General features: G+C 40.2%; 1 protein-coding gene across 2 annotated transcripts in view; it reads right to left on the minus strand.

The window, feature by feature from the left end:
- The window catches only part of INO80 (INO80 complex ATPase subunit), a 67,692-nt gene extending 47,348 nt beyond the window's left edge, over positions 1-20,344 (minus strand). Inside the window, exons 1-12 of one of the 2 annotated variants that reach the window (XM_076344609.1) lie at positions 20,097-20,344; positions 11,686-11,871; positions 10,640-10,806; positions 10,476-10,543; positions 8,866-9,027; positions 6,907-7,027; positions 5,395-5,609; positions 4,293-4,346; positions 2,496-2,699; positions 1,015-1,210; positions 751-818; positions 214-423 (exon numbers count right to left, since the gene is read on the minus strand). In XM_076344609.1, the coding sequence (XP_076200724.1) occupies positions 214-423; positions 751-818; positions 1,015-1,210; positions 2,496-2,699; positions 4,293-4,346; positions 5,395-5,609; positions 6,907-7,027; positions 8,866-9,027; positions 10,476-10,543; positions 10,640-10,806; positions 11,686-11,828 (1,608 nt within the window). In that variant the 5' untranslated portion in view covers positions 11,829-11,871; positions 20,097-20,344. Of the gene's footprint in view, positions 1-213; positions 424-750; positions 819-1,014; positions 1,211-2,495; positions 2,700-4,292; positions 4,347-5,394; positions 5,610-6,906; positions 7,028-8,865; positions 9,028-10,475; positions 10,544-10,639; positions 10,807-11,685; positions 11,872-19,183; positions 19,538-20,096 lie in introns of those variants that run through there. The other variant, XM_076344610.1, reaches the window with a different exon arrangement.
- Positions 20,345-21,875: the final 1,531 nt, after the last annotated feature.

Below are 21,875 nucleotides of genomic sequence, written 5' to 3' on the forward strand. Positions count from 1 at the left end.
TCTTGAACCTAATGTCCATTCAAAGTTGGTATTTCCTAAGTAATCAAGAATACTGATAGGTGGCTTACATAGTATTTTCCTTTCTTCTAAAGACATTACAGATTTAGTATACGTGGTCTACTTTTAAAACCATTACATTTTTTTGACCAAGTTTACTCTAATGACTTAAATAATCCTAGAAGTTTTAAAAATTTGCAAGATGTACTAAGGTACCTGCTCATATAGGTTGGCCAGCCAATTCATGCCTTTCAGTTGGTAACCTTTCAGTTTTCCATTGAAAATAGTAGGCTGTGGAATATCTTCTCCTGCCCGGATAGATGGGTTTGCTAAACTGTAGCTCTCTCCAAAGCCAGTACCGGACTTGTTAGCAGCCCGTAAAGCAGCTGCCCGACTCTCCTTTGCATCTTCATCAAATGATCTGGTCTAAACAGGAAGAGGAAAGTATGCATAAGATGATGAACATATTAATTTATCAAGGAACTGTATACTAAAAAGCTTTACACTTCACATTAAGTCATAAGATGTCTGCCAGAAACTAACAGAAAACAAGCCTGTTCCTGTAGCCCAAATCTTTATATTCTGGTTTTCTACCTGTTTTAGCACAGAAAGTGGCAATGGAATTAAATTCAAATCTGGCACCCAGGATTAAACAAACCTACTTGACTTGGCTGCTATGAAAGATCCTTGTTCTGTGGCCTTTACCAATTACTCTGATTTCTCTTCTACTTCATGCATCCAAAAAATACATACCCGGGCCTGATGAATCTGGTAAGCATCCTCAGCATTCTTTAGAGCTTGGGCCTTGTAATAGTTACTATCTGAAAACAACATCTTCGTGTTAGAGCTCAGCAGCAGTAACCACCCAAATTAACACACAGGTAAATTCCAGTAATTATAGCAGTGCTTCTTACATAGAAAGACTTTGTGCTTGAAATAGTAAGTTTGCACGATAACATGCAGAGTACAGTAAATCTCAAGAGAGTGCACAGGAAGGATTGTAGATGAATCGCTTACCATAATCTTCTTGGGTGATGTTGACCACTACTCCTCCACCAATATCAATCTGCCTTTGGGTAGAGCTGTCTTCCAGTTTGCGTAGGATTTCCTCCTGTATTCCATCATGTCCAATATCTCGTTTACGACTCATAAAATGGGCATATAATTCAGTCTGTGTGATCAGGAAGTTAAGTTTTCGCTGCTGCCTCTTAGCCTAAGAGAAGAGCATTTACAAAAAACAGATGAAAGAAAAAAAAAAAAACAGGACAAAGGTTTAATGTTTAAAATATAAGTAAAGAAAAAAAATTTAATCTAATAATATATCAACAACCAATCTATCTAGATTATATTATGCACATCACTGTGACATCAAAATGCTAGAATACTAGTTGCACGTAAGAACACTGACCACCACCATAAACACCTATATTAAAATATAAATTGTTGTAAATGAAAAGTTCTTTTAAATTCAGTAATCATGGCAAAGAACACCATAATCTAAGAAAAGAAAGTTTAAAAGTTTTGTTCACACTGAAAAATTAAGAGATTGACAAAAATAAACAGGATTTTAGTGGTCTACAGTAAAAGAACTGAACAGTTAAAAAAACCTCTCATGACAACCTAACTCCAACATTCTGTTATTTACTAGTAAAGAGAATTATGGTAGAGTATGTGAAATGTATCACTAGGTAATACAGTTGAGATATTATCATGGTTCGGCGTTCAGCAAGACGTTGTAGAAACTCTGTTCATTCTTAGGTTCTGGTTAAAAAATGCTATAGTTAGAAGTTGTCTATTAATCTAAGTCAGCTGAAACCTTCACAAAATGCTTATGAACTTGCAAGAACGAGAGGAATGCAATAAATAAAAGCATAATTTGAGCATAAAACTAAACATAAGGTATTCTAAAGAGTCAACCTTAGCTCATCACCACACACATAAGGTAACAACCATAAATCCACTAGAGAGCTTTGGCAAGAAAGCTTTTTCTTAAATTCAACCCCTATTACTCTGTAAGGGAGTCTGGGAAGCTGTCCCTTGGCCGACAAAAAAAGCAATCACAGAAAAATTCTGTGCCCCATGTATAAATTATGATACCAATTTACAGCAGGGGGAAAAAAGAGAAAAAAAAAAGAAAATTCAATGTGAGTGAAAAGGTGGCTTGCCTTCTGGACCCAGAACGATGTACAAACCATCACAAAAGCCTGGCCCTTACTGAGTTATGTATGTCTGAGAGACACACTGCTTGTCAAATCCCTTCCTCCATTTCATTCACTTGTACAGGATTTGCACAGTTTGAAGGCTTTTTTTATCAGCTCTAGCTAACATTAGAATAATTATGTAAAGAATTTTAAGATAGCAGTAGAAATAACGTGGAATACCACTGAAACAGAACAAATAACTGAATTTCATGGCCTGCATTTAGAAACTCAAATTATCTGGTCACTTCTGTGTCTCCTCAACAGATTAATTATCAGCAATCTGTGTTTTTGCTGTACCTCTCTCATCTCCTCATCCAGCTTGCGTTGCTCCAGAGCCTCTTTCTCAGCTCGCTTACGATGTTCTTTTTCCACCTTTTCGTACTTTTTCCAATAGAGAAGCATTTCCTTGGTAAGACGACGCGCTCGTGGTAGAGTTTCCTTACAGTTTTTCTGGGCCTGGATAGCAGCTCGACGTACCTCCCTCATGCACTGATGGGCAAGCTAGAGCGAAGTAACATTTTGGAAACAGTGGTAAAATGGGCAGATTTTAAAGAAAGCCAGCAATAAAACCATCAAATTTAATTACAACCAAGTCTGATCCTTCAGAAGAGAAAAACTGTGATACTTTACTCAGCAGTAATGCTTTTGAAATGGCATGAGAGAACGTGAACTTCCAAAAACCTCCTGAGATGATGGAGAAGACAAAACCTGAAGACAGTTTCAGCATGGCACAGTACTTAAAGGATTGATCTGGTGGGCAGGTCCTTGAAAGGGACTCAGGAGACCAGAGTTTAAGGCCTGTCTGAAACTCTGACGCACCTATTCTAGACACTTTTCTGTGGTGCCCACGCTTTCTCACTGTTTTAATAAGGGTGCTACAATAGCAGTATTGGTGGAATACAATCCCATTCACATGTTAATACACTGAAAAGTAGGGGAGTATCCTACAATTTTCCTACCATCTAATGAAGAAGCATAATACAACACAATTTTTCGTTCTAGTATAAATAAATTAATGCCACTGTCATAACGGTCAAAATTGCTGGGTTTGATGTTTGTGACAGGTTTTTTTTCCTCCACTAAAATTTGCACATCAACAATTCTAACACAGATTTCAAATGATCAAACAAAATGAAAGCAAAGGAAAAAAAAGTGGAATTTCAAAACCTCTAAGTCTGCTGCATCACTCACTTGCTAAAACGCAGTTTTTGATACCTACAAATACAATAATCGCAGACTATTTGTCCAGACATCACAAAGAAATCCACTCTCTGCTAGCTAAGGTGGACCACAGGAGAGAACCTACCTACAGCAAAATTTCTTAAATACATGCAGGTCCTGTTTTCTGCATCCCTTACACAGAAAATGCTCCCTTTCTTGATAATGTATATACAGAATGGAAAATTTCCTACATCATCTTATCTCTGATGATTCTCAGCCATATACTTGATTACCTTTTCATTAGCCGTATAAATGAATCAGACACTTGAGTGTAACACTTGGAAAAATGCTCAGAAAGCCATTACCGAGTGTTCCTAATGTAAAGCCTTCTAGGTAGAAACAATGACACTTCTCAGAGAAGACTCTGATGAGGAGATAAATTCCTTTTGCAATCACTTAAGCAGAAAATTGTTCTATTTTTAATCTCAGATCCTATATATATTTATGTAAATTAACACATCTAATATTCCAAGAGCCCCTTTGATTTAAACAAGAATGCTTAAACCAGCCAATTCTAGCTAGTGGATAGATGGGCAGTTCAAAAGCCAACAAAGTGTACTGAAGTCATTAATTTATTGTATCAAAGATCAATAAATTAAAAATGTACAAACTAAATCTTATGAAAGCCAAAAAGATCTCATGAAAGAAATTCATGTTGCTTGTTTCATCTGTTGCTTATGAAACACGCCAAAATGACATATCTAAAAAATGAAAAGTCTTATACTAAATAACAAATTACTTCTATATAGTGCTTTCTCCTATACTGCCCTGCTAGTACAGTCAGTATTATAAGAAGCAGAAGAAACATAAAGAGGTTACAGTTTGGTTATTACATCTGGTACAAGTAACAGCATAAAGCTAAACAACACTTACCTTTTTGCTGTTGGTTAGGAAAAGGTTGCGAGCTGAGGCTTTTTGTTTGTATGCCTATAAAAGAATACCATCTTAAAATTAGTTAAAGGGTAATGTCTTCACAGTATTTTAAAAGATCATTATCGAGTCTTCAGCAGATATACATGCCAAACTCAGCCATGCACACTATTGTATAACTGGGTACAGGTACTGTAAGTATTTTTTATTTTGACTGAAACAGCTTTTCATCCTTAATGACTGAAGGCATACATAAATGTATTCCAGCTCCTGAAGGAAGCATGTAAAACACCTCCTTTTTCAGGATTGTTTCTTTAATTACTACCATTGCAAAGCAGGGTTCTCCTATTCCACTGTTATCACTGAAGTAAACAACAAAAATTTCCACTGTTTCCCAAAGATGTTGAGAATTAATGTAGATCCTATGTTCGTCACGTGATCAAAATCAGTCTTTTGAAAAAATAAGGTCTATCACACTGCACATATCCTTCGCCTGGCTTATAAGTTCATAAAGGATGCTATACCCATCACTCATATTCTACTTCCTAGAATTCAAAGTCTGTTAACTGTGAACTCCAAAAAGCAGGCTGTAAGGTCTACTCTGATCACATCTCAGAAAACTAGTGACAGTGAACCCAGCTTTCTATTTCAAATGCGCCTGAAGCTTGTCCTGTAAATAATACAAATACTTTTCCCTAGACTGTTTCTGAATTAAGTTGCAAAAACCACACATGCTACAATGATTGAAACACTCCTTTCCTGAACTTTATGTAAAACCTAGATATTGGTTTGCTCTACATTGGTATCCTGTAGATTAGTAGGAGTACCTGCTAGAGTTTACTGTACTATTCATAGAAAAAGGCTGGATAGCCAAATGAAAGCAGTGGCAAAGCACCGCACGATCCACCTAGATATCATTGGTGCTAAGAAATTTGAACTACAACTTTGCTTACGGATTACAGAATATCAGTTTCGTCATTAATGACCACCAGAAAAATCAGGTCTTACTTCACTCTGTTTTTCCAAGTGTTGACTCCCCACTAAGTTAATTTTCTTTTCACTTTCTTGCCATCATCACTGATCTAGCGCCATTAGCCAAGCTCACCTTTGGCAACTCCTTTTTAACAATGCTAAGCCACACTTTCCGCCGACGTGCATTAAGTTGCTCAATAGTCAAATGCTTTTTCTTGGACCCAGGTGGTGGTGTATCATGAGAAAACTTGGCAAAAACTTTGGTCTGGTGATGGTGGCGTCGTGGTGACTCCTCTGAAGAGAGTTCTTCATCCCGTCTCCTCTTTTTCTTTACTTTTTTCAACTTGCCTGCATGACAACAATAATCATAAAATTCAATTTCTTTCTCTATTTTTGGGACACATTTAGTCAGGTATCTTTCCCGAGTAAACTATCCTAGTCAATTTATGTGTGGAACCAACAAAAAAGCCAAACTTATCCATGTTTGCCAATTCTGGCACCATCTATTTATCAGATTAGGTATTTCCTCATCACTTTATAATGGAAAGATTTTCCTGTTTAATAAATAGAGTGGTGAAATGCAATTTTTCCACCCATGCCTTAGGAGTTAAAATGTCTGGGACCTGGTGCAACATTTCTTGCTTTGTGGTAAAATTCTACTTAAAGACATGTAAAGGTAAGACACTTAAAGGTAACAACATTAGCATTTGGTAGGGTAAGTCTCAAACCAAACTTCAGCAGTTGAAAGAGATTGGCATGTTATCATATATTACAGATACCAGCTTTCAGAGGAAACTGATAGTGGTATCAGATATTAAAAATATTCTTTGTGAGAATGCAAAATCATGGATGCTGCAAGATTAGTGGAGAAAAAAAATACACTGTTAAAGAAATTTGCAGAAAGATAGGAAGGAAGGAAGCCCAAAATAGCCCCCTTAAAACACAGCTCAAACTTAAGGACTTGCACTAGAGAGAATTCACCTTACGCTGACAGTTCATAGCCTTCTCTTCCTGCTTCCTTACAGATTTACAGCTTCTGCCAGCTCAATCAAGAAAGGAAACTGTACTTCCTGGCAAACGTGCATCTGAGAAACTCCAGCTGAGAGGTTACAGAAGTAATTCTATTTTAACTCACATCGGACATCAATTCTGAGTTCCCTCTAATTTTCAGAAAACTCTCACTCCCTATCATTACTTGTTCACTAAGAATTACATATTCAGGAATAACTGCATCAAGTACTGGCTAAGTTCTTACATTTTTCAAGGAACTATCATGTTTTCAAAAAACTCTGAGTAAATGGACCATGATACACAATGGTATTTATGGATTCCGAAGCAATGAATAAAGCTGTAAGGTGCTTACTGCATAACTCTTTCATTCTAGATTCAGAGGTCCACAAAGAAAATCTAAAGCCATGAACCCTCAATTCACATTCCTTGTTTTCACCCTAGCTTTCTAGAAGCCAGAAGATAAAGCACAGTATTTTCTGAAGATTTTTTTCTTTGACAGAACTGGATATTTCCATGCAAAACCCAAAAGTTTTGAATATTTATGTTTATTCAAAGGAAATAACATAAGAAAGACGTTTAATCACAGCAGCCATTTAAAAACACAAGGTTAGTGACACAAGGTTAGTGACTTTACCTTTTAATTTTTTCTCTTCTTTAAACTTCTTTTTCTTGGGCCCTAACAGGTGGCGCTGCTGCTCGTAGTAAGGATCATGTGTAGACAGCAGTCCTGCACTGTAGTACTGATATTGCTGCAACTGAAGTGGATGTAAATGAGCACAGTAATGGAAAACAGATATAGCAGATAACAGAGATGGCAAGTAAACAAGTTCAGATCTTGATCATAAATAAGAGATCGGAAAACATGCACTTCTCCATATTTAGCATTGTTATCAAGGATCATACAGTGTCCAAAGTGAAACCACTGCTCCCAGAGGTGGCCTCCAAGTTCTACACAGGGAGCCAAGCCCACCCAGTTAAGTAAGATGGGAAGAGCGGGCAGTGAAGCTTACACTTTCAAAACATACTGCTCTATCTTTTCCATACAGGTGCTGCCCAGCAAGACAGCACATTACATGAAATGGTCCAGTCATGGACCTCCTATTTGTTTTGCCTGCATTCCCAAATTACATATGTGTTCTAGTTTATCATTCCAAAGGATGTAAAAGGATGGGTTTAGATAAAAGGCATTTAAAAGATTTCCACGCAGACAAACAACTTGAACATTCAGACTGTCAAGTAAAAATATAGCTGCCTCAGCATTTTTTCCCCAAATTATCAAAAAAGTCAGTATATTCCAAGCATTATTCAATTAAAATATTAAAGAACTATACACAGGTTACGTATAAACAGGCAAATTAGACAGTACAGGTGAGAAATTAACTATTTAAAACCTAGGCATGCTATTAAGCTAATAAAAGATTTTTGAAAGGTGAGAACATCAGCATAAACAAACTTTTTTGGACAGATGTGTTTGCCCCCCTCGTAACTGTGTACTGGTGATCTGATAATACTGTGGTTATTTCTACCGGATATTATTTCTTACTAGTCTGGAAATAAAGATTGCGTAAAATTTAACAAAAGTTATGACCTGTGTAAAAATTGGGTGTATGAATATTTGCGTAGTTATGTAATATTTCAAGAAGCTAACACAATGTTGGTTTAGAACTTAACAAGTAAACAAAGGAAAGAAGTGGACAGAAGCAAAGACCTGGGTGGGAAAATATTTCTTTGCTCTTCTGGAGAAATTTCAAAAGAATATGAAACAAGAAGACAAATTTTAATTTCAGACACATCCTCTGAGAGCAGAATAGGATGACTTCCTTCATCTGAGACTCCTTTCTGGTGCAATTCAAAACAGCAATGAAAATAATTTCTGCAAAAGCCCTTATAATTTGAAGAAATATATTATCAGAATCAAAGCAGTCAAAAAAGTTGGCCTAATATTAAGAAAAATGTAGAAATGTGGCAACTATTTTCTTATAGGAAGGGAAAAAAAGAGAATGAGAGAAGAAAATCCAAAATAAAAAAAGAAAAGTAAGAAAGGAAAAAAGAAAGTCAAGTAAAACCCCAAAGAATGACAGAAAACAGTAAGGACGAAAACTAGAAACTCCCTTTCAAGAAGGTAAACATTGCCTTACTACTCATCACCTCAATGATGATGCAAGTATACTGCTTTAGGTTTAAATATACAATTTTACTCCTGAACAGCAGCTACTACCTGTATTAGAATTTAGCCCACAGCACCTCAGTCTTCATATATACTATCAAAATCTTGCATTCTAGCACCCTATATTTGCTCTAGTGACTAGGACAGAGCGTTGTGGAAGCTACATATAACACATGTGCCAGTACTCGCTACATAAATTATTGACAGATTCTCAGCATAAGGCATCAGCAGCTTTTCAGTCTGTATGTAATTAATTAAATAACCCTTGTCTGAAACTGATGCTAGATTGTTCTGTCTACCAAACAACAGGATATTTTCCAGTCCACAAAATATTATGTTTTTTGATAAAAATGTAAGAGCAGTTAAAATAACGCAGTTACAGGAAAGAATAAAAATCAAGCAAACTTTAAAATTCTGGATTTTTACCTCTTTGTCTTTGCTGTATTTACTTTGATGCAGTTTCTTGTATTTGTGTAATCGCAGCATATTGTGAAGTTCCTCCCTTGAAAGAGAAAATTCTTCTTCCTCCTCTCCGTCCTCATCACTTGGTGAATCTGTGTCACTGGAGTCATCACTCAGAAGGATACTCTAACAAGAATAAATGGAAACGAATTTAACAATCACAAGTCCCTACGCTGAATTGTTTATTTATGCAAAGCACTCTTGAGCCTTTACCTAATAAAGGGCTGCAGGTCTGGCCCACAACAATACTTGGCATTTACAAAGTGTCTTCCATCTGAAAACACTTCAAATGGAAAATAGTTTTCTGAGGTACAGTACTGTGTAGCAGTGAATCCAATAAACATTTTCTGATTTGGGGGGAGGTAGTTTTCTGTTAGTTTAGTGATGGTTAAGTCATTTTAGAATCCACTTTGTCTGTTTGTGGTCTCAGAAAAGCAGCAGTGAGAAAATCCAGCGTACCAGTAGGGGCATTTTGTGATGTATGGTTGCAGGTACTTTCCTACCCCATTTGTAGTTTGTCCTGCTATTCTACCACTTCCGCCTGCATCAGTTGCAGCAGGTTTGGCTCTTGTCTGACCTCTTGGCAACCTGTTTTTGCTAACTAGAGAAGGCTACAGTACAATGAAAATGCAAAGATGGCATAAAGTGACCATTCCACTCTCTCCTTCCATCCTCATTTGGACCTTGTACTGAGTTCATCTTAGAAACAAATTTTCAGCCAAGTCCCAAATGTCCATTTAATATATTTCATAATAGCTCATTTTAATTTGGACAGTGTACTAAAATTACACTCACTGTGAAATTTAACTAAAATGCTGCTGCTCACCAAAATTGAAATGCCTACTGTCTATTTTGCTACATGATGAAAATGAAAGCCTCAAATCTACAGAGACTATAATTCTATTTTGTTCTACCCGAAGTCTAATACAATATATCAACTGCCACATACTCTTCTTTCTTTCCATTTCCAAGACAAGAAGCCTCTGTAGAATGGATTTTTTGGTTTGGTAAGTGTTTTTTCTTAATATAAAAAAAACCCAAACAAAAACACCCAAAAAAACCCATTCCTTTCTTCTTAGCAAGGGACACTAGCTCCAGTTACCTCAAAAAAAAAAAGTGCGGCAAACAAGCCAATATAGAACAAGACTAAAGAATTCATTTTGAGCCCTCTTTTCAGCAACACAAAATATTACCACATCTCTGTATCACCTTATGGCTGTGAGATTTTGCATCAATTAAACTGCATCACACGATTTAGGGCAGCTCTTAAAAAACATTAGCCCAGCTTTCTGAGCTCTCAGTAGTACACGTAAAGTAAAATTAAATGGACTACTGAGATGAGAACAAACTTATGTAAACTTACTGTATTTGGAAACTGTATTTGTGATAATTTGTGATAATGTTCTGACCAGTGCTCAACTTATTTCCTTGTTGCAGTTTGCTTGCTTACATGTTTCTACACCATGATCTACGTTGGATGACAAGATGGAATCACTCACTGCTGTCTACAGGATGTTGACTGGAACTCTACTCACAGATTTCATAATAGCTGCATTTTTTTCCAGTATTCTTACCTTCAGCCACTTTCTGCTTTTCTTCAGTTTGGAAAAATTATACAAGCTTCCTTTTTCAGACTTTGGTTCTGTTGAGTGAAAAAATTTAAAAAAACTTCTTAAGAAATGATGCTTTTCCCAGCTTATCCTAAAGAAAGGAGAGATTCGACCTAGTGCATGCCTACCTGGCTGCAGTACTCCATTCAGGGAATGTGTGTTCAGCATCCCGGAATTCCCTGCTCCAGAAGACTCCCCAAGCAAAGAGTTTGGAGGGTCTTCCTTAACTTGCATCAGGGGATCCCCAGACTGAGGCAGCAAAGGATTGTCATCCAATCCATCTTCACTTTCATCGCTGCAAGAAGATACGTAATATGGTGACAATGAAAGGAAAATATTCAAAAGAGGAGATACCCATACAACTTTCTTACACGTGGCCATTTGTCTAAAGGTTTGAGAATTGAGACAGCTTCAGATATAATTTTACACATTAGGAATATTGCTGTTAATAATTTCCCGTTAACCCCTCAGCAGTAGTTAATCATCAGACCAGCCTGGCTATGCTATCAACCTGCACCTTCAGTCTTTAACTAGGTATCTAATTTGAGAAGCATAAACTAAGCAAGAAACTAGTATCAAATCAAACCAAAGCACAATATTGTCCTCCTCAGCACTACTGCACATGTGCGAAATATAAAGCTATACTTTTTCTACTCCTTGTGTGGATCTTACTACATGCTTGTAAATATACCTGTTATCTATTACCCACACAGTTAGCAGTTCTGTAACTCTACAATTCCAAAACGCTGATGAAATTAAACGTAAGTTGTTTTGGGACAGAAACATACCTTGATGACTCACTTCTCATCGCTACAACTTGCATATAAATTCTGCATCTGACAACGGTCTTTACATTTCATTTACGGCTACAGGCCATCTCCCTGAAAAATCAACTTAGTGCTTTTTCATCCTGCTTTTTGCAGACCAAGAAAGTTTTGGCCACTCAGTGATAAAAAAGAGCTTTAAAACACCATGCTAATTTGTATGTGGGCTGGCGACACACTGAATTATCGGTGTGAGCTAAGAGAAGCACAGTGCAAAATCTTTAAAGGAGAACAGTTTATAATGAACAAGTCACCACTAAACCCTTAATATGGTGTTGCCTGGGAACAATATAACAAAAATGCTTGCCTTTCCTTGGTATTCCCAAGGAAAATGGAAAAGGTTTTGGTACCTGGATATACTCCTATTAAAGATGGCAGACGTCTGTCGTAAAAACTGATCCAGTTGCAGAGCTTTCTCCAGATATTGCAGATAAAGGGGTTTTGCCAGCTCTGAGCAGCTGCCATCCTCCCTGGCACCCAGCTCTGAGGCCATAGAACAAACTTCTCCTCATGCACAGGTGCCTCTGAACACACAGCTGTTAAGAAGAAAGAACAGTCATCGTCATCACCACCTCTGAAAGGCACGAACTCTGTGAGCAGGCAAATCTACTGCACGCTACACCAAATGCTAGTATTTCGCAGAACACATAACCGAGGTAGTTCTGGGCAAAAAGCTTAGGTTGCAGTTAATAGGTATATTAAACAAACAAACAAACAGAAATTCCCACTAAACTTTCTACCACAATATTACCATAGCCAAAAACTAGATTCTTAGTTTTCTGTTTTATGACTTCATGATGCCATTTAATAGGAGTGAGAATTGCACTGACCTAGTATGATAATCCAAGTGGTGACACAGAAATGCAAAGTACAATGAAGCCAGTCCTTGAACATCTAAAGTAAACGTTCACCACTATTAAAGATAACATGTTTAACTCTGAACAGAGGGCAGCCGTTTATCATGAAAGTTGAATGAAAGCAATTAAATTATTATTCTGAAGTTGAATCATAGATATAAACTTACTCCAAAAAGGAAGAACTACTGAAAATATTCTTCTATTGTTTTTACCATTCAGTTCACAGCTGTAGTCTACAGAATACTTGTAAGACTTTTCCTTTACTTTAAAGCAATGCTACTCTTACAGCACTCAGAACATAGCTGTCACCTGTTGACAAACAAGCTACAAACACTTGACCAAAAGAACTTCCGTTCTAAAATTCAACTGTTATCTTTATTAAAGAAAAAGTAACACATAATCAGCAATTTATTACATACTTTTTATATTTACAAATTTAGAACAGTCTAGCTTCATGTTTTTTCAACTAGTAAAAAAAGCCTGCCTGATTTTCATTTTTTAGTTGTTCTCACGATTTTAGATTCTTAAAAAGCAATATTTGCATAATGCATACTTTAAAAATAAAACTATCAAAACATTTTATTGCTCTGTCAATTGTCAACGGCAGTTTTATTTTCCTTCAACCACAAAAGACATCATAACAACTGTTACAGTAATAGCTCCCTCAACTGGAATTTTATTTTTCTTCGATTACAAAAGATGCCATCATTGTTATAACAGTGAGAAAGATAATTTTAAATTATTTCCAAAGTCACAGTTGTTACTGTACAAACGAAAGTGCTGTCAATACCCTAAATATGATAATATTTACTAACAAATAAATGCCTTAAGCTTTTGCTTCTGGTGGAGGACAAAAATAAAACCAGTCAGCTTTTGAAAGACTTAGATTAATTGTTCTTCTGAAGGATTCTTCTCATTTCTATCACTTCTTAAAAATACTACAAAACCAGAAGCAAACTTCACATTAACTTACTGCAAAACACTTCATATTTATTCAATCATTAAATTGTTAATGACTAAATTGTTTTAAATTATATAAATGAAAACACAGATTAAGTATCTGGTCTTCAACTTATTCTCTCCTCACGTATACAGTCTGAAAACCAGCATCTAACTTTTTCCAAGTCTTTTATCCTCAAAAATTACAGAACAGATTCAGAACTTGTAAAGTTATAAAAAACTATGATAAGAGATTACCACCTTGAGACTAATGGCTGTTGTTGAACAAAGGCAAATTTTATTATTTCTTAATAAACACCTAGCCTTCAGTTAACATCTTTACCCATACAGAATAAACAACAGCGTGCCAGAAATAGTTAGACAGGAAAACAGCCCTCATTTAAAAATTATTTTTAGACTGAAGCTATCTAGGTTCAGCTTTATATATGCTAGATCTTCGTACACTTGACAGCAATGGAATGATTGACCTCTGTTACCAAATACCCATTTCCAGCAGAGGTTAACAGACAGAATAAAGCACGTGAAAGCTTTCCCTATGATAAGGGTATTAAGATTCATGTTTTCCAAGAAACTTTCATCTACGTACATCACATTGCTTAACAGCCATCTGAAAAAAAAACACCCTAAAATCAAAAACTGTCTTCCAAGACACAGGGCCATGAAGAAAGTAAAGAAGTTAGAAAACAAGAGGAAACATGAAACTTGTGTCTCTGATGGAAGAATCATTCAGGAGGAGGTAGAAAAGGACGCCAAGAAGGTGAAAGTGGTTTTCTTTCAGATCACCGATTAAAATGATATATATTATAGGAGCAAGATTTAATCCCTAGTATCATACCAGAAAAAGTATGGCGATCCCTTCTATCACTCCATTTCAAAATGTATCCATCAACAACAGCATGTGTTATGTGAACATGGTATTATTTTACTTTCCCAGCCAAAATGTCATGTGCAACCATTGTTTAATGATTTTGCTCAGAACCACAAGGCATCTTTCACCTGTCTGCTCTTTGCAGAAAACCTCCTTCCCAAACCTCAACATTTGGTAGCATTGCCTGCCCTCGAGGCGCTGCGGGAAAGAAACATGTCCCAAGGGGCATAAAGCACACAGGACTTCGTTTGGATTCATCGCCTCCGAGGAAGCTAACAAACCAAATGTGCTCTTTTGCACCCCAACGAGCCTTGCCCTCACAAAACTATACAAGCTTAACAGCAAAATAAAGGGAAAGAATTAAGATAGATTTGAGGTCAAGTTTTTAATTGCAGGACAGCAAACAGGCCAGATGCAAAACAAACACAATCATATTCCTGATCTAACATGAGTAACTAGATGCTTTTCTAGCTGCCCAGATGCACTTGCCTAAGTGCTGGTCTATGTGGATCCACCAGACTGGATCAGTGCCTCTCCCCCACCCAGGCAATGGTGCTCATCTGGCTCCATGCTCATACAGTTTAGGAGATAATCCAGCAGAAGACTATTTCTTTACTTGCGAGATATAAATGACCCTATGAAAAGAAGATGCTATCAGATGTGTTTAGTAATTAGAAAACTAAGATATTTTCTCAGGAGTGGCTCATTCCTACTGCACAGTTCCCAGGAAAATACAAAAGCAAGCGGTAATACCCTCTGTCTGCAATGACTGCAGTAAGTGCTAAGAGTACGTTTCATTCCATATTTTAACACATTAAATCCCCTTGTTGTGTACACTATGTGTACATGCTAAGTACCTGTCTCATCCATACTTTTTTCAGATACCTATGTTCTTAAATATTACTTCCCAGCTCAGGAAACCTTACATTTCCACATTTAATAAAGTCCTCCTTGTGCTGACATAGTGTAAGTACTCTGCATTTCACACATAGAAAGAGACATGCTTTTGCTTGTCTTCCTATTTTAACTGTCCCAAGAGGCTCCTGTACATACAAAGTTAATTACTCTTGTCCTCAAAACAGTTACTCGACTGTATCCCGCCTACCCAATAAACAAATAAACAAGAGGAGAGCTAAACAATATTCTTAAATGTATTAACAATGCCCAAAACAAATTTAGTAAGTGTTACACAGGCATATTGAATAGAGAATAGCTCAGTCATTGAATTCAGCCTTTCATTTATTTATATGCTAACAGTCCCACAGTGCTTCTCTGCTGATCGAAGTAATAATACGGGAAACTAATTGACAGAATCTTCTTTATTCTCTGTTCTTTTGTTCCCACTCGAGGTTTTAAGAAACAAAGATTTCGAATGGCAAAAACTGCTTGAACACTGAAGCGAGAGAAGATGGGAACAAACAAGTGAGAAGCACCCAACCACCTGATCCACTACTGCAGGTAACAGTGTTCAGGGCATCACCAAGACATTCCTTCAGTGGATTTACATGGTGATGACACTCATTCCACTTTTCCTTGCCATTTTTGAAACAAATCTATCCTTTGCCTACTCAGATTAAGGAAGATTGCAGAAATACAGATTTTCAAAATGTTTTCATTACTGATGGTAATATTTAGGTAAATACTCGTGTTACAGGTGGTAAAATGACTGGATGCTGCAGAGTAATCCTTCTGGCATCACAACTTTCTTACTGATATAGACCAATTGTACGTTAAGTTTCAGTATCAAATTCAGTAGTTATTTGCTATCTCCCTTAGACTTATAAAAGTTTAGAAAATTGGCATTTGGAAATAAACAGCTGCTGCACTGCCTGGCTGGCACTTTGAATCCTCTAACATTCTTACTTAATCAGAAGCTCACACTGAAACCATTTAATTGTATCATGTGGACCTCTGAATTATTAAAGGCACAAGTAAAATACCACCAGCAGGATCTGAATTTAGTTTTATATATATGTATTAACTTCATACAAATAACCTTCATAATCATATATATATTTTTTAAAGATCTAAGTTCAGTTCTGAAGAAGCCTTCCTTATCCTGTTTTAAATCACATTGCTTATTTCAATGTTAATGTAGGTGTTGGGTTTCTTCACTCTGTTTTTCTCAAGTCTCACAAGTCTGCCCGTTACAATGTCTAGTCAGTAAGTAAACACCCAGCACTGGAGAAGAATCCTCCAAGGACGGCCTCGGAGAGCAGAGTTATGTTTTATAACAAGGTTTCTAAGTTTTATACCCACCAACCCGCACCAACCAAACAGCAAAAACACTGCTCTCATGAAGCAGCTTAGCTTTTAGGTAGATTCTCCCAGTTTAAACAGATATCCACTGGCTATTTCTGAATGAAGTCCTACAAGTTTTTGCTACCGATATCAATTCAAAGCAGGAGCCCTGTAAGTGGCAAGCGCGCAGTTTGGCACTTGTGCCTAGCTGCAAGCTAGAAAGGATTTGCTTTGTATGGCTGTTTGAAACAGTACTTCCTCCAGGAGTCTCGTTTTTCTTTTTTTCCTTCAGTTGCTGGCATCTGTACACCTCAGGTAAGGCCCAGAGGATTACTTTTTCTTCTCTTTATGCCTAACACTAACATCAAACATTATGTAATGATGTAAATAATGATAACAACTACACTCCTAGTTGAGGGCACATAACACAAACACAAGCTGCCATGGAGGTATAAAGTATAGCAGCTAACCCACAGTACCCCTTCTTAGCCTATGACAAATACAAGGCAAATCAGGGAGGTACAACTAATTCAAACGGTCTCGCCTGCCACACACTAAGTGCATGTATATATGAAATGTTACCAGCCGGCAGGTGAGCATGCTTATTTGTTCAAGTATTTCAGCCCAGAAAAGCAGAGTTTCTTACCTCTCCTCCGTCCAACCAGTGTAAGCACACTGACAAAACATTCAAGTGGACAAAAACCTGAAATCCCAATTTACACATGGAAAGTACGTATTCCTCATATCCCTATTTACAGCATTGAAAATTTTAGCCATAAAGCAGGATTAAAAACTGGGAGCGAGAATACAACCTGCTATGCTATTTTAGTTCCCTCACAATTGTAGCAGTTTTCTGGTTTTTTTTCCACAACATGGTCTTTTCGTGCTTTACATTTTGACACCAACTTATTAAGAGAGATTTTCCAAACTGATACAAACACCTAAGATACTTTTCTTTCTTGAAGAAATTTACAATTGAGATGTATAACTCCTATCTGAATAGCAGAATACTGTAAGAATTTCCTGTAGTAACATCTCCCAAATAACCCCTGACACAAACATACATATCCACACAGAATAGCAAGGCAAGATCTATATGGAAAACTTTCATTAGTACAGTAATATCAGTTAGGTATATTTTTGTCAGATTTCTTTATAAGCATATAATCTCTAATACGGACAATTGTGGTGGCATAAAAAAGCTTGAAGAGGTATTTTGCTTGGAGGAGAATTACACTCTTCTTTCCCCTCTCACATTTTAGCTTGCTTTGATAAATGTATAGTTACACCAACAACCATTGTCCAGAGTACACTTTATGCCAGGTCTTAAAGCAAAACATAATCCCCCATCTAGTCTTTTTTATGGCAGCGTCTTAAATATAACTTTGATACACAAGAGATTATTGCTTTAAAAAAAAGCAGATAGGAGGATATTTCACACAAACCTAAAGCCTTCAGTCTCCACTTAAGTCAAGTGGAATGAACAAAAGACACGCACATACAACTGAAGTGTGAGTTCACAACATTTCAGTCTGAAATTAAAAAGAAGCCATTTTAATTGCTTTTCTGAGTAATGAAATCTAGTAAAAACTAGATACTGTCCTATATATGGTATGGTACTTCGCTGTTTTGCTTTTGTGGTAAGGTTTTATATTGTTCTCCAAGGAATGAGACAGCATTTCACTGATCTGTTCCACCTTTTAATTGCTTTTAAATACAGAGAAGAGCCAGTGGGGCACAGGCTCTGAATTTTCTAATTGCCACAATAACAGTCACAGATAGGGCCTAATTTATTATTAAAAGAAAAAAAAGCACGCTATAGAGCTCTACAAAAAAATTAGCAGAAGCTATACATAAGTGAATGACAGAGTATCTTAAAATATACCGAACACTGAAGTTGGCATGTCACAGCTCTGCTTCCATGTTTAAACTAGCAGAAAAATTACCAGAGAAAAACAAATCTAACTATTTAATTGTTCAATTAGAATAAGTCTTGTCCCAAAAGGGCAGTTAACAGTATTTATGGAGACCTCTGACGATGCATCCATACTCTCTGCACTACATAACACCACCAACTGTTACCCTCACACATTGTCATTGCTTCACTCCTCTGTGTACACAACATACAAACTGCATGGATGTTTTCAGTTTTGTTTGGTTTTTACTCCCTCCACCCTAGACCACGAAAAGGGAGCTATGTCCAAGAAAGCTCTAAGAGGACCATTTTCTTCTTGCCATCTAAAACAATCCCTAGCATGTAATTTAGTTTGTCAAATAGCATGCTTATTACAGAATTTACAGCTTATTACGTTACACCCAAATGGAACAAAACTTGCTCGTTTTGACAGTCAAGAAATGCAAGGCAGTATTTTAAGCAACTTTAACAATATACGTGTGAGAGATGGACTAGAAGTGAATTACAGGGAATATCCTTAAACATTGGGAAAAGGTTCAAGCTACAGTCCTATTTCTTGTACTTTTCCTTCAGTATCTTACCAACCTCTGGATGTTACAACATACTCTTATACGCACACATTAAAGGAATGACAACACAAATACATAATTTCTGATTCATGTAAATTAAAAAAAGGTGACTGTTGGTCACATACAGGCATATCAGATGTGCTGTACAAATCCATACAGTAGATTTGTTCATATGAGAGAAAGCTAAAATTCTAATAATGCACATAAAGACATTTCACTATAAAAAAGGAACTTGACTTGCACCATTTTCTTCACGCAACGAAGAAAATAATCTAAAGGAATTGATTATTAGCATCTACCACACTGCTGAGAGGGAAACTTAGCAAACAAGATCAGCAACGGGGTAACAAAAAAAAGGTATAATGCTAAATAATACTGATCACAGCAGGAATTGTATTAGGCTATGTGTTTGCAGCGAAACAGGATTAGACTTTATACCACAGCTATAAAGAGGTATTTTCCAGTGTATGTCTTCACCGGTGCAAACATAGCATTAAACTATGTTTTATGTACACTTTTCGTCAACGACGCCAGTTTGGCACGCGACACCTTCCCACAGATGCCGGTCGCTATTCGGACAGAGCTCGTTACAGGCCCAGGCCTTCACAAAGCCAGGCACTGCCGGGCAGAAGAGGAGAAGTCTCCGAGTTTTCACAGCAGCGTTGCATCATGCGGACGGTACGCACACAGGGCCGCCCTTCCCTCAGCAGCCGGGGGCAGTTACAGGCCGAAGTCCCCGCTCTGACATCTCCGCACCCGGCCCCCCGAGGGGAGCCGGCGGGACCTGCCTCGCGGCGGGGCGGACGCTGCCTAGAAACCCACGCGGCGCCGCTCCCAGGAGGTCGGAGGGTCCCGGCACCGCGCTGCGCCGCCGGCCCGACCCGCAGGAAGCGGCGCGCTGCCCGCCGGCGGCTGCGCTCCCCGTGACGCGGCGCTGGCGGCGGCTCCGGCCCGGCCGCAGCCGCCGCCCTCGCTGCGCGCCCCCCCACCCCGCGCACGCGCCGCCGCCCCCCGCGCGCACGTGCGCCGGCAAGTGCACGGCGGCGCCCCCGCTCCGCCCCCGCCCGCCGCCGCCGCGCGCGCCCCTCCCCCCCCTTCCCCCCCGCGCGTGGCGGGGGGCCCGGCGGCCGCTCCGCTGCGGGCGGGGGAGGGGCGGCTCCTGCGCCGGTATATCGGGGCGCATCCGGCGGGCAGGGCGGGGAAGCGGCCTGTCCCTTTAAGAAGAGGCCCGGCTGCTGCGGCCGCCGCTTAGCGGGGGGGGTGAAGCCGCGGCCTGCCCAGGCAGGGCCCCCCTACCGCCTCTCGTAGCCCCGGCCCGGCGTGTCCTTGCTCGGTCGCCGCGATGGCTCACCTGGGTAGCGGGCCCAGCTTCGGCGCGGCGGCGGCGGCGGTGGGGGGCTGGGGGTGTCTCCCGGGCTCGCTCCCCCGCTCGCTTCACCCGGCCTCTCGCCCCGCGTTGCCGGGGCTGGCGCTGCCTGTCTCCTGCCGCGGGGCGCTCTCGACTCCTGCCTCGCCAAGATGGCGCCCGCGCTGCTGCTGAGGAGGAGGCGGCGGCTGCGGGCGCTGGGACGGCGGCGGCGGCCACTTTCGCTCACTGAGAGGAGAGGAGCAGGGACACGGGGAGCCATGGCGGGGGGGAGGAGAGGCGCCATGGCCAGGCCTGAACAATCGAGCGCCGCATACCTCCCCGCCGCCCCGGTCCCGCGCCTCGCCCCCGCCGACCCGCTCGCGTCGCCGCAGCCGCCGCACGGACCCCGCGCCCACAGCGCGGGCGCCGTCCCCACGCGCAGCCCGCGGGGGGCCCGCTCCCATCGATGCGCTCCCGCGGCCGATTGGTAGAGTCTGGCGGTGACGGAAATTGCCGAAGGGACTCGGCCGAAGCGGCCGGGTGAGCTAGCGAGTCTCGCGTGAGGCGGGGTGGGCTCTCGCGATGCCGGCGCGGGGAGGCGGATGCGTACCGGCAGTGACGCGCTCTCGCCCTTGAGCCGCCGGAAGGGCGCCGGGGGAGCGGGGTGGGCACGGCGGCGGGGCGCGCTCCCAGCCCAGCCCCAGCCCCAGCCCACCCCCGCGGCCGCGCCGTGCGAGCTAACCGCCTCCCCCCGGCCGGAGGGCGGCCAGGCCCCTCCCGGCCCCCGCGGGGGGCAGGCAGGCGGCTGCCGCCCGCCCCCCCCCGGGAGCGCAGCGAGGCTTCCCCTTCGAAACACGCAGAAGGCAGCAGGTGCCCGGCCCGGCCGCCCCCACGGGTGACGGAGGCGTTGAGGTGCAGACGGCGGTGGAACCGTGGCACCCTCACGCGGGCAAAAGGGGGTGCGCGGTGGAGCTACGTGTATTTTGGCACGTTCCGTCCGTCATGCATGAAGAATCGCATCACGGGAGCTCGGGACAAAATAGGCCTGAAAGTTAATTGTGAGGACACTTTGCAGTGTAAACACGGTGGAGCACAGCTGTCCCCCAAAACCCATTAAGTAGTACATTTACAGTATATCATTAAATGAGTGATTAGTCCAGATCACTTGCTGCCTAGAGAGATAAATTTGTACTTCACGATTAAGCGCTCTGTCATCCTAGCACACGGCAGGTACCACGATTACTAGGAAATAAAAATAAGACCATTGTTACTGCCCCAGTAGAACTTCACTACAGCGTTGTCCTTTACTAGTTATGGTACTTACATCCCTAGCTACAACCAGGAATTGCACTGTTTAAGAAATGTACGTGATTATGTCACACGTTACTACCAGGCTTAGAAAACAGTGCTAGCACTGAGCAGCATGACAAGGTCTTATGGATCATTAAAAAAAAAAAAAAAAATCTTTCCTCTCCTTTAAGAAAATTGCCATTTTCAATCCTGTGCATCAATGAGTGATGACTCCCTTCCGATCTATTTCTTTTATGCCGTTGCCAAAAGAGAATAGGGGAAAGCTGCAGCCATGTTTACCCAGGGAGGTTTTGCTACTTAAAGCAATACAGTGGCACAGATACAGTTACACTGTCAAGTCCCTGTCTGGAAATCCTTATTCCGTAATAATACGGTTCCAGCCAGATACTTGCTTCTTGGAAGAGGCTGAGAATGCAGCTCAGTCTCTTACTGAGAAGGGTGCCTTTAGCAATTAGTTTGTATCCTGCACAG

Source organism: Aptenodytes patagonicus, chromosome 7, assembly GCF_965638725.1.
Source record: "Aptenodytes patagonicus chromosome 7, bAptPat1.pri.cur, whole genome shotgun sequence".
Classification (NCBI taxonomy): Eukaryota; Metazoa; Chordata; class Aves; order Sphenisciformes; family Spheniscidae; genus Aptenodytes; species Aptenodytes patagonicus.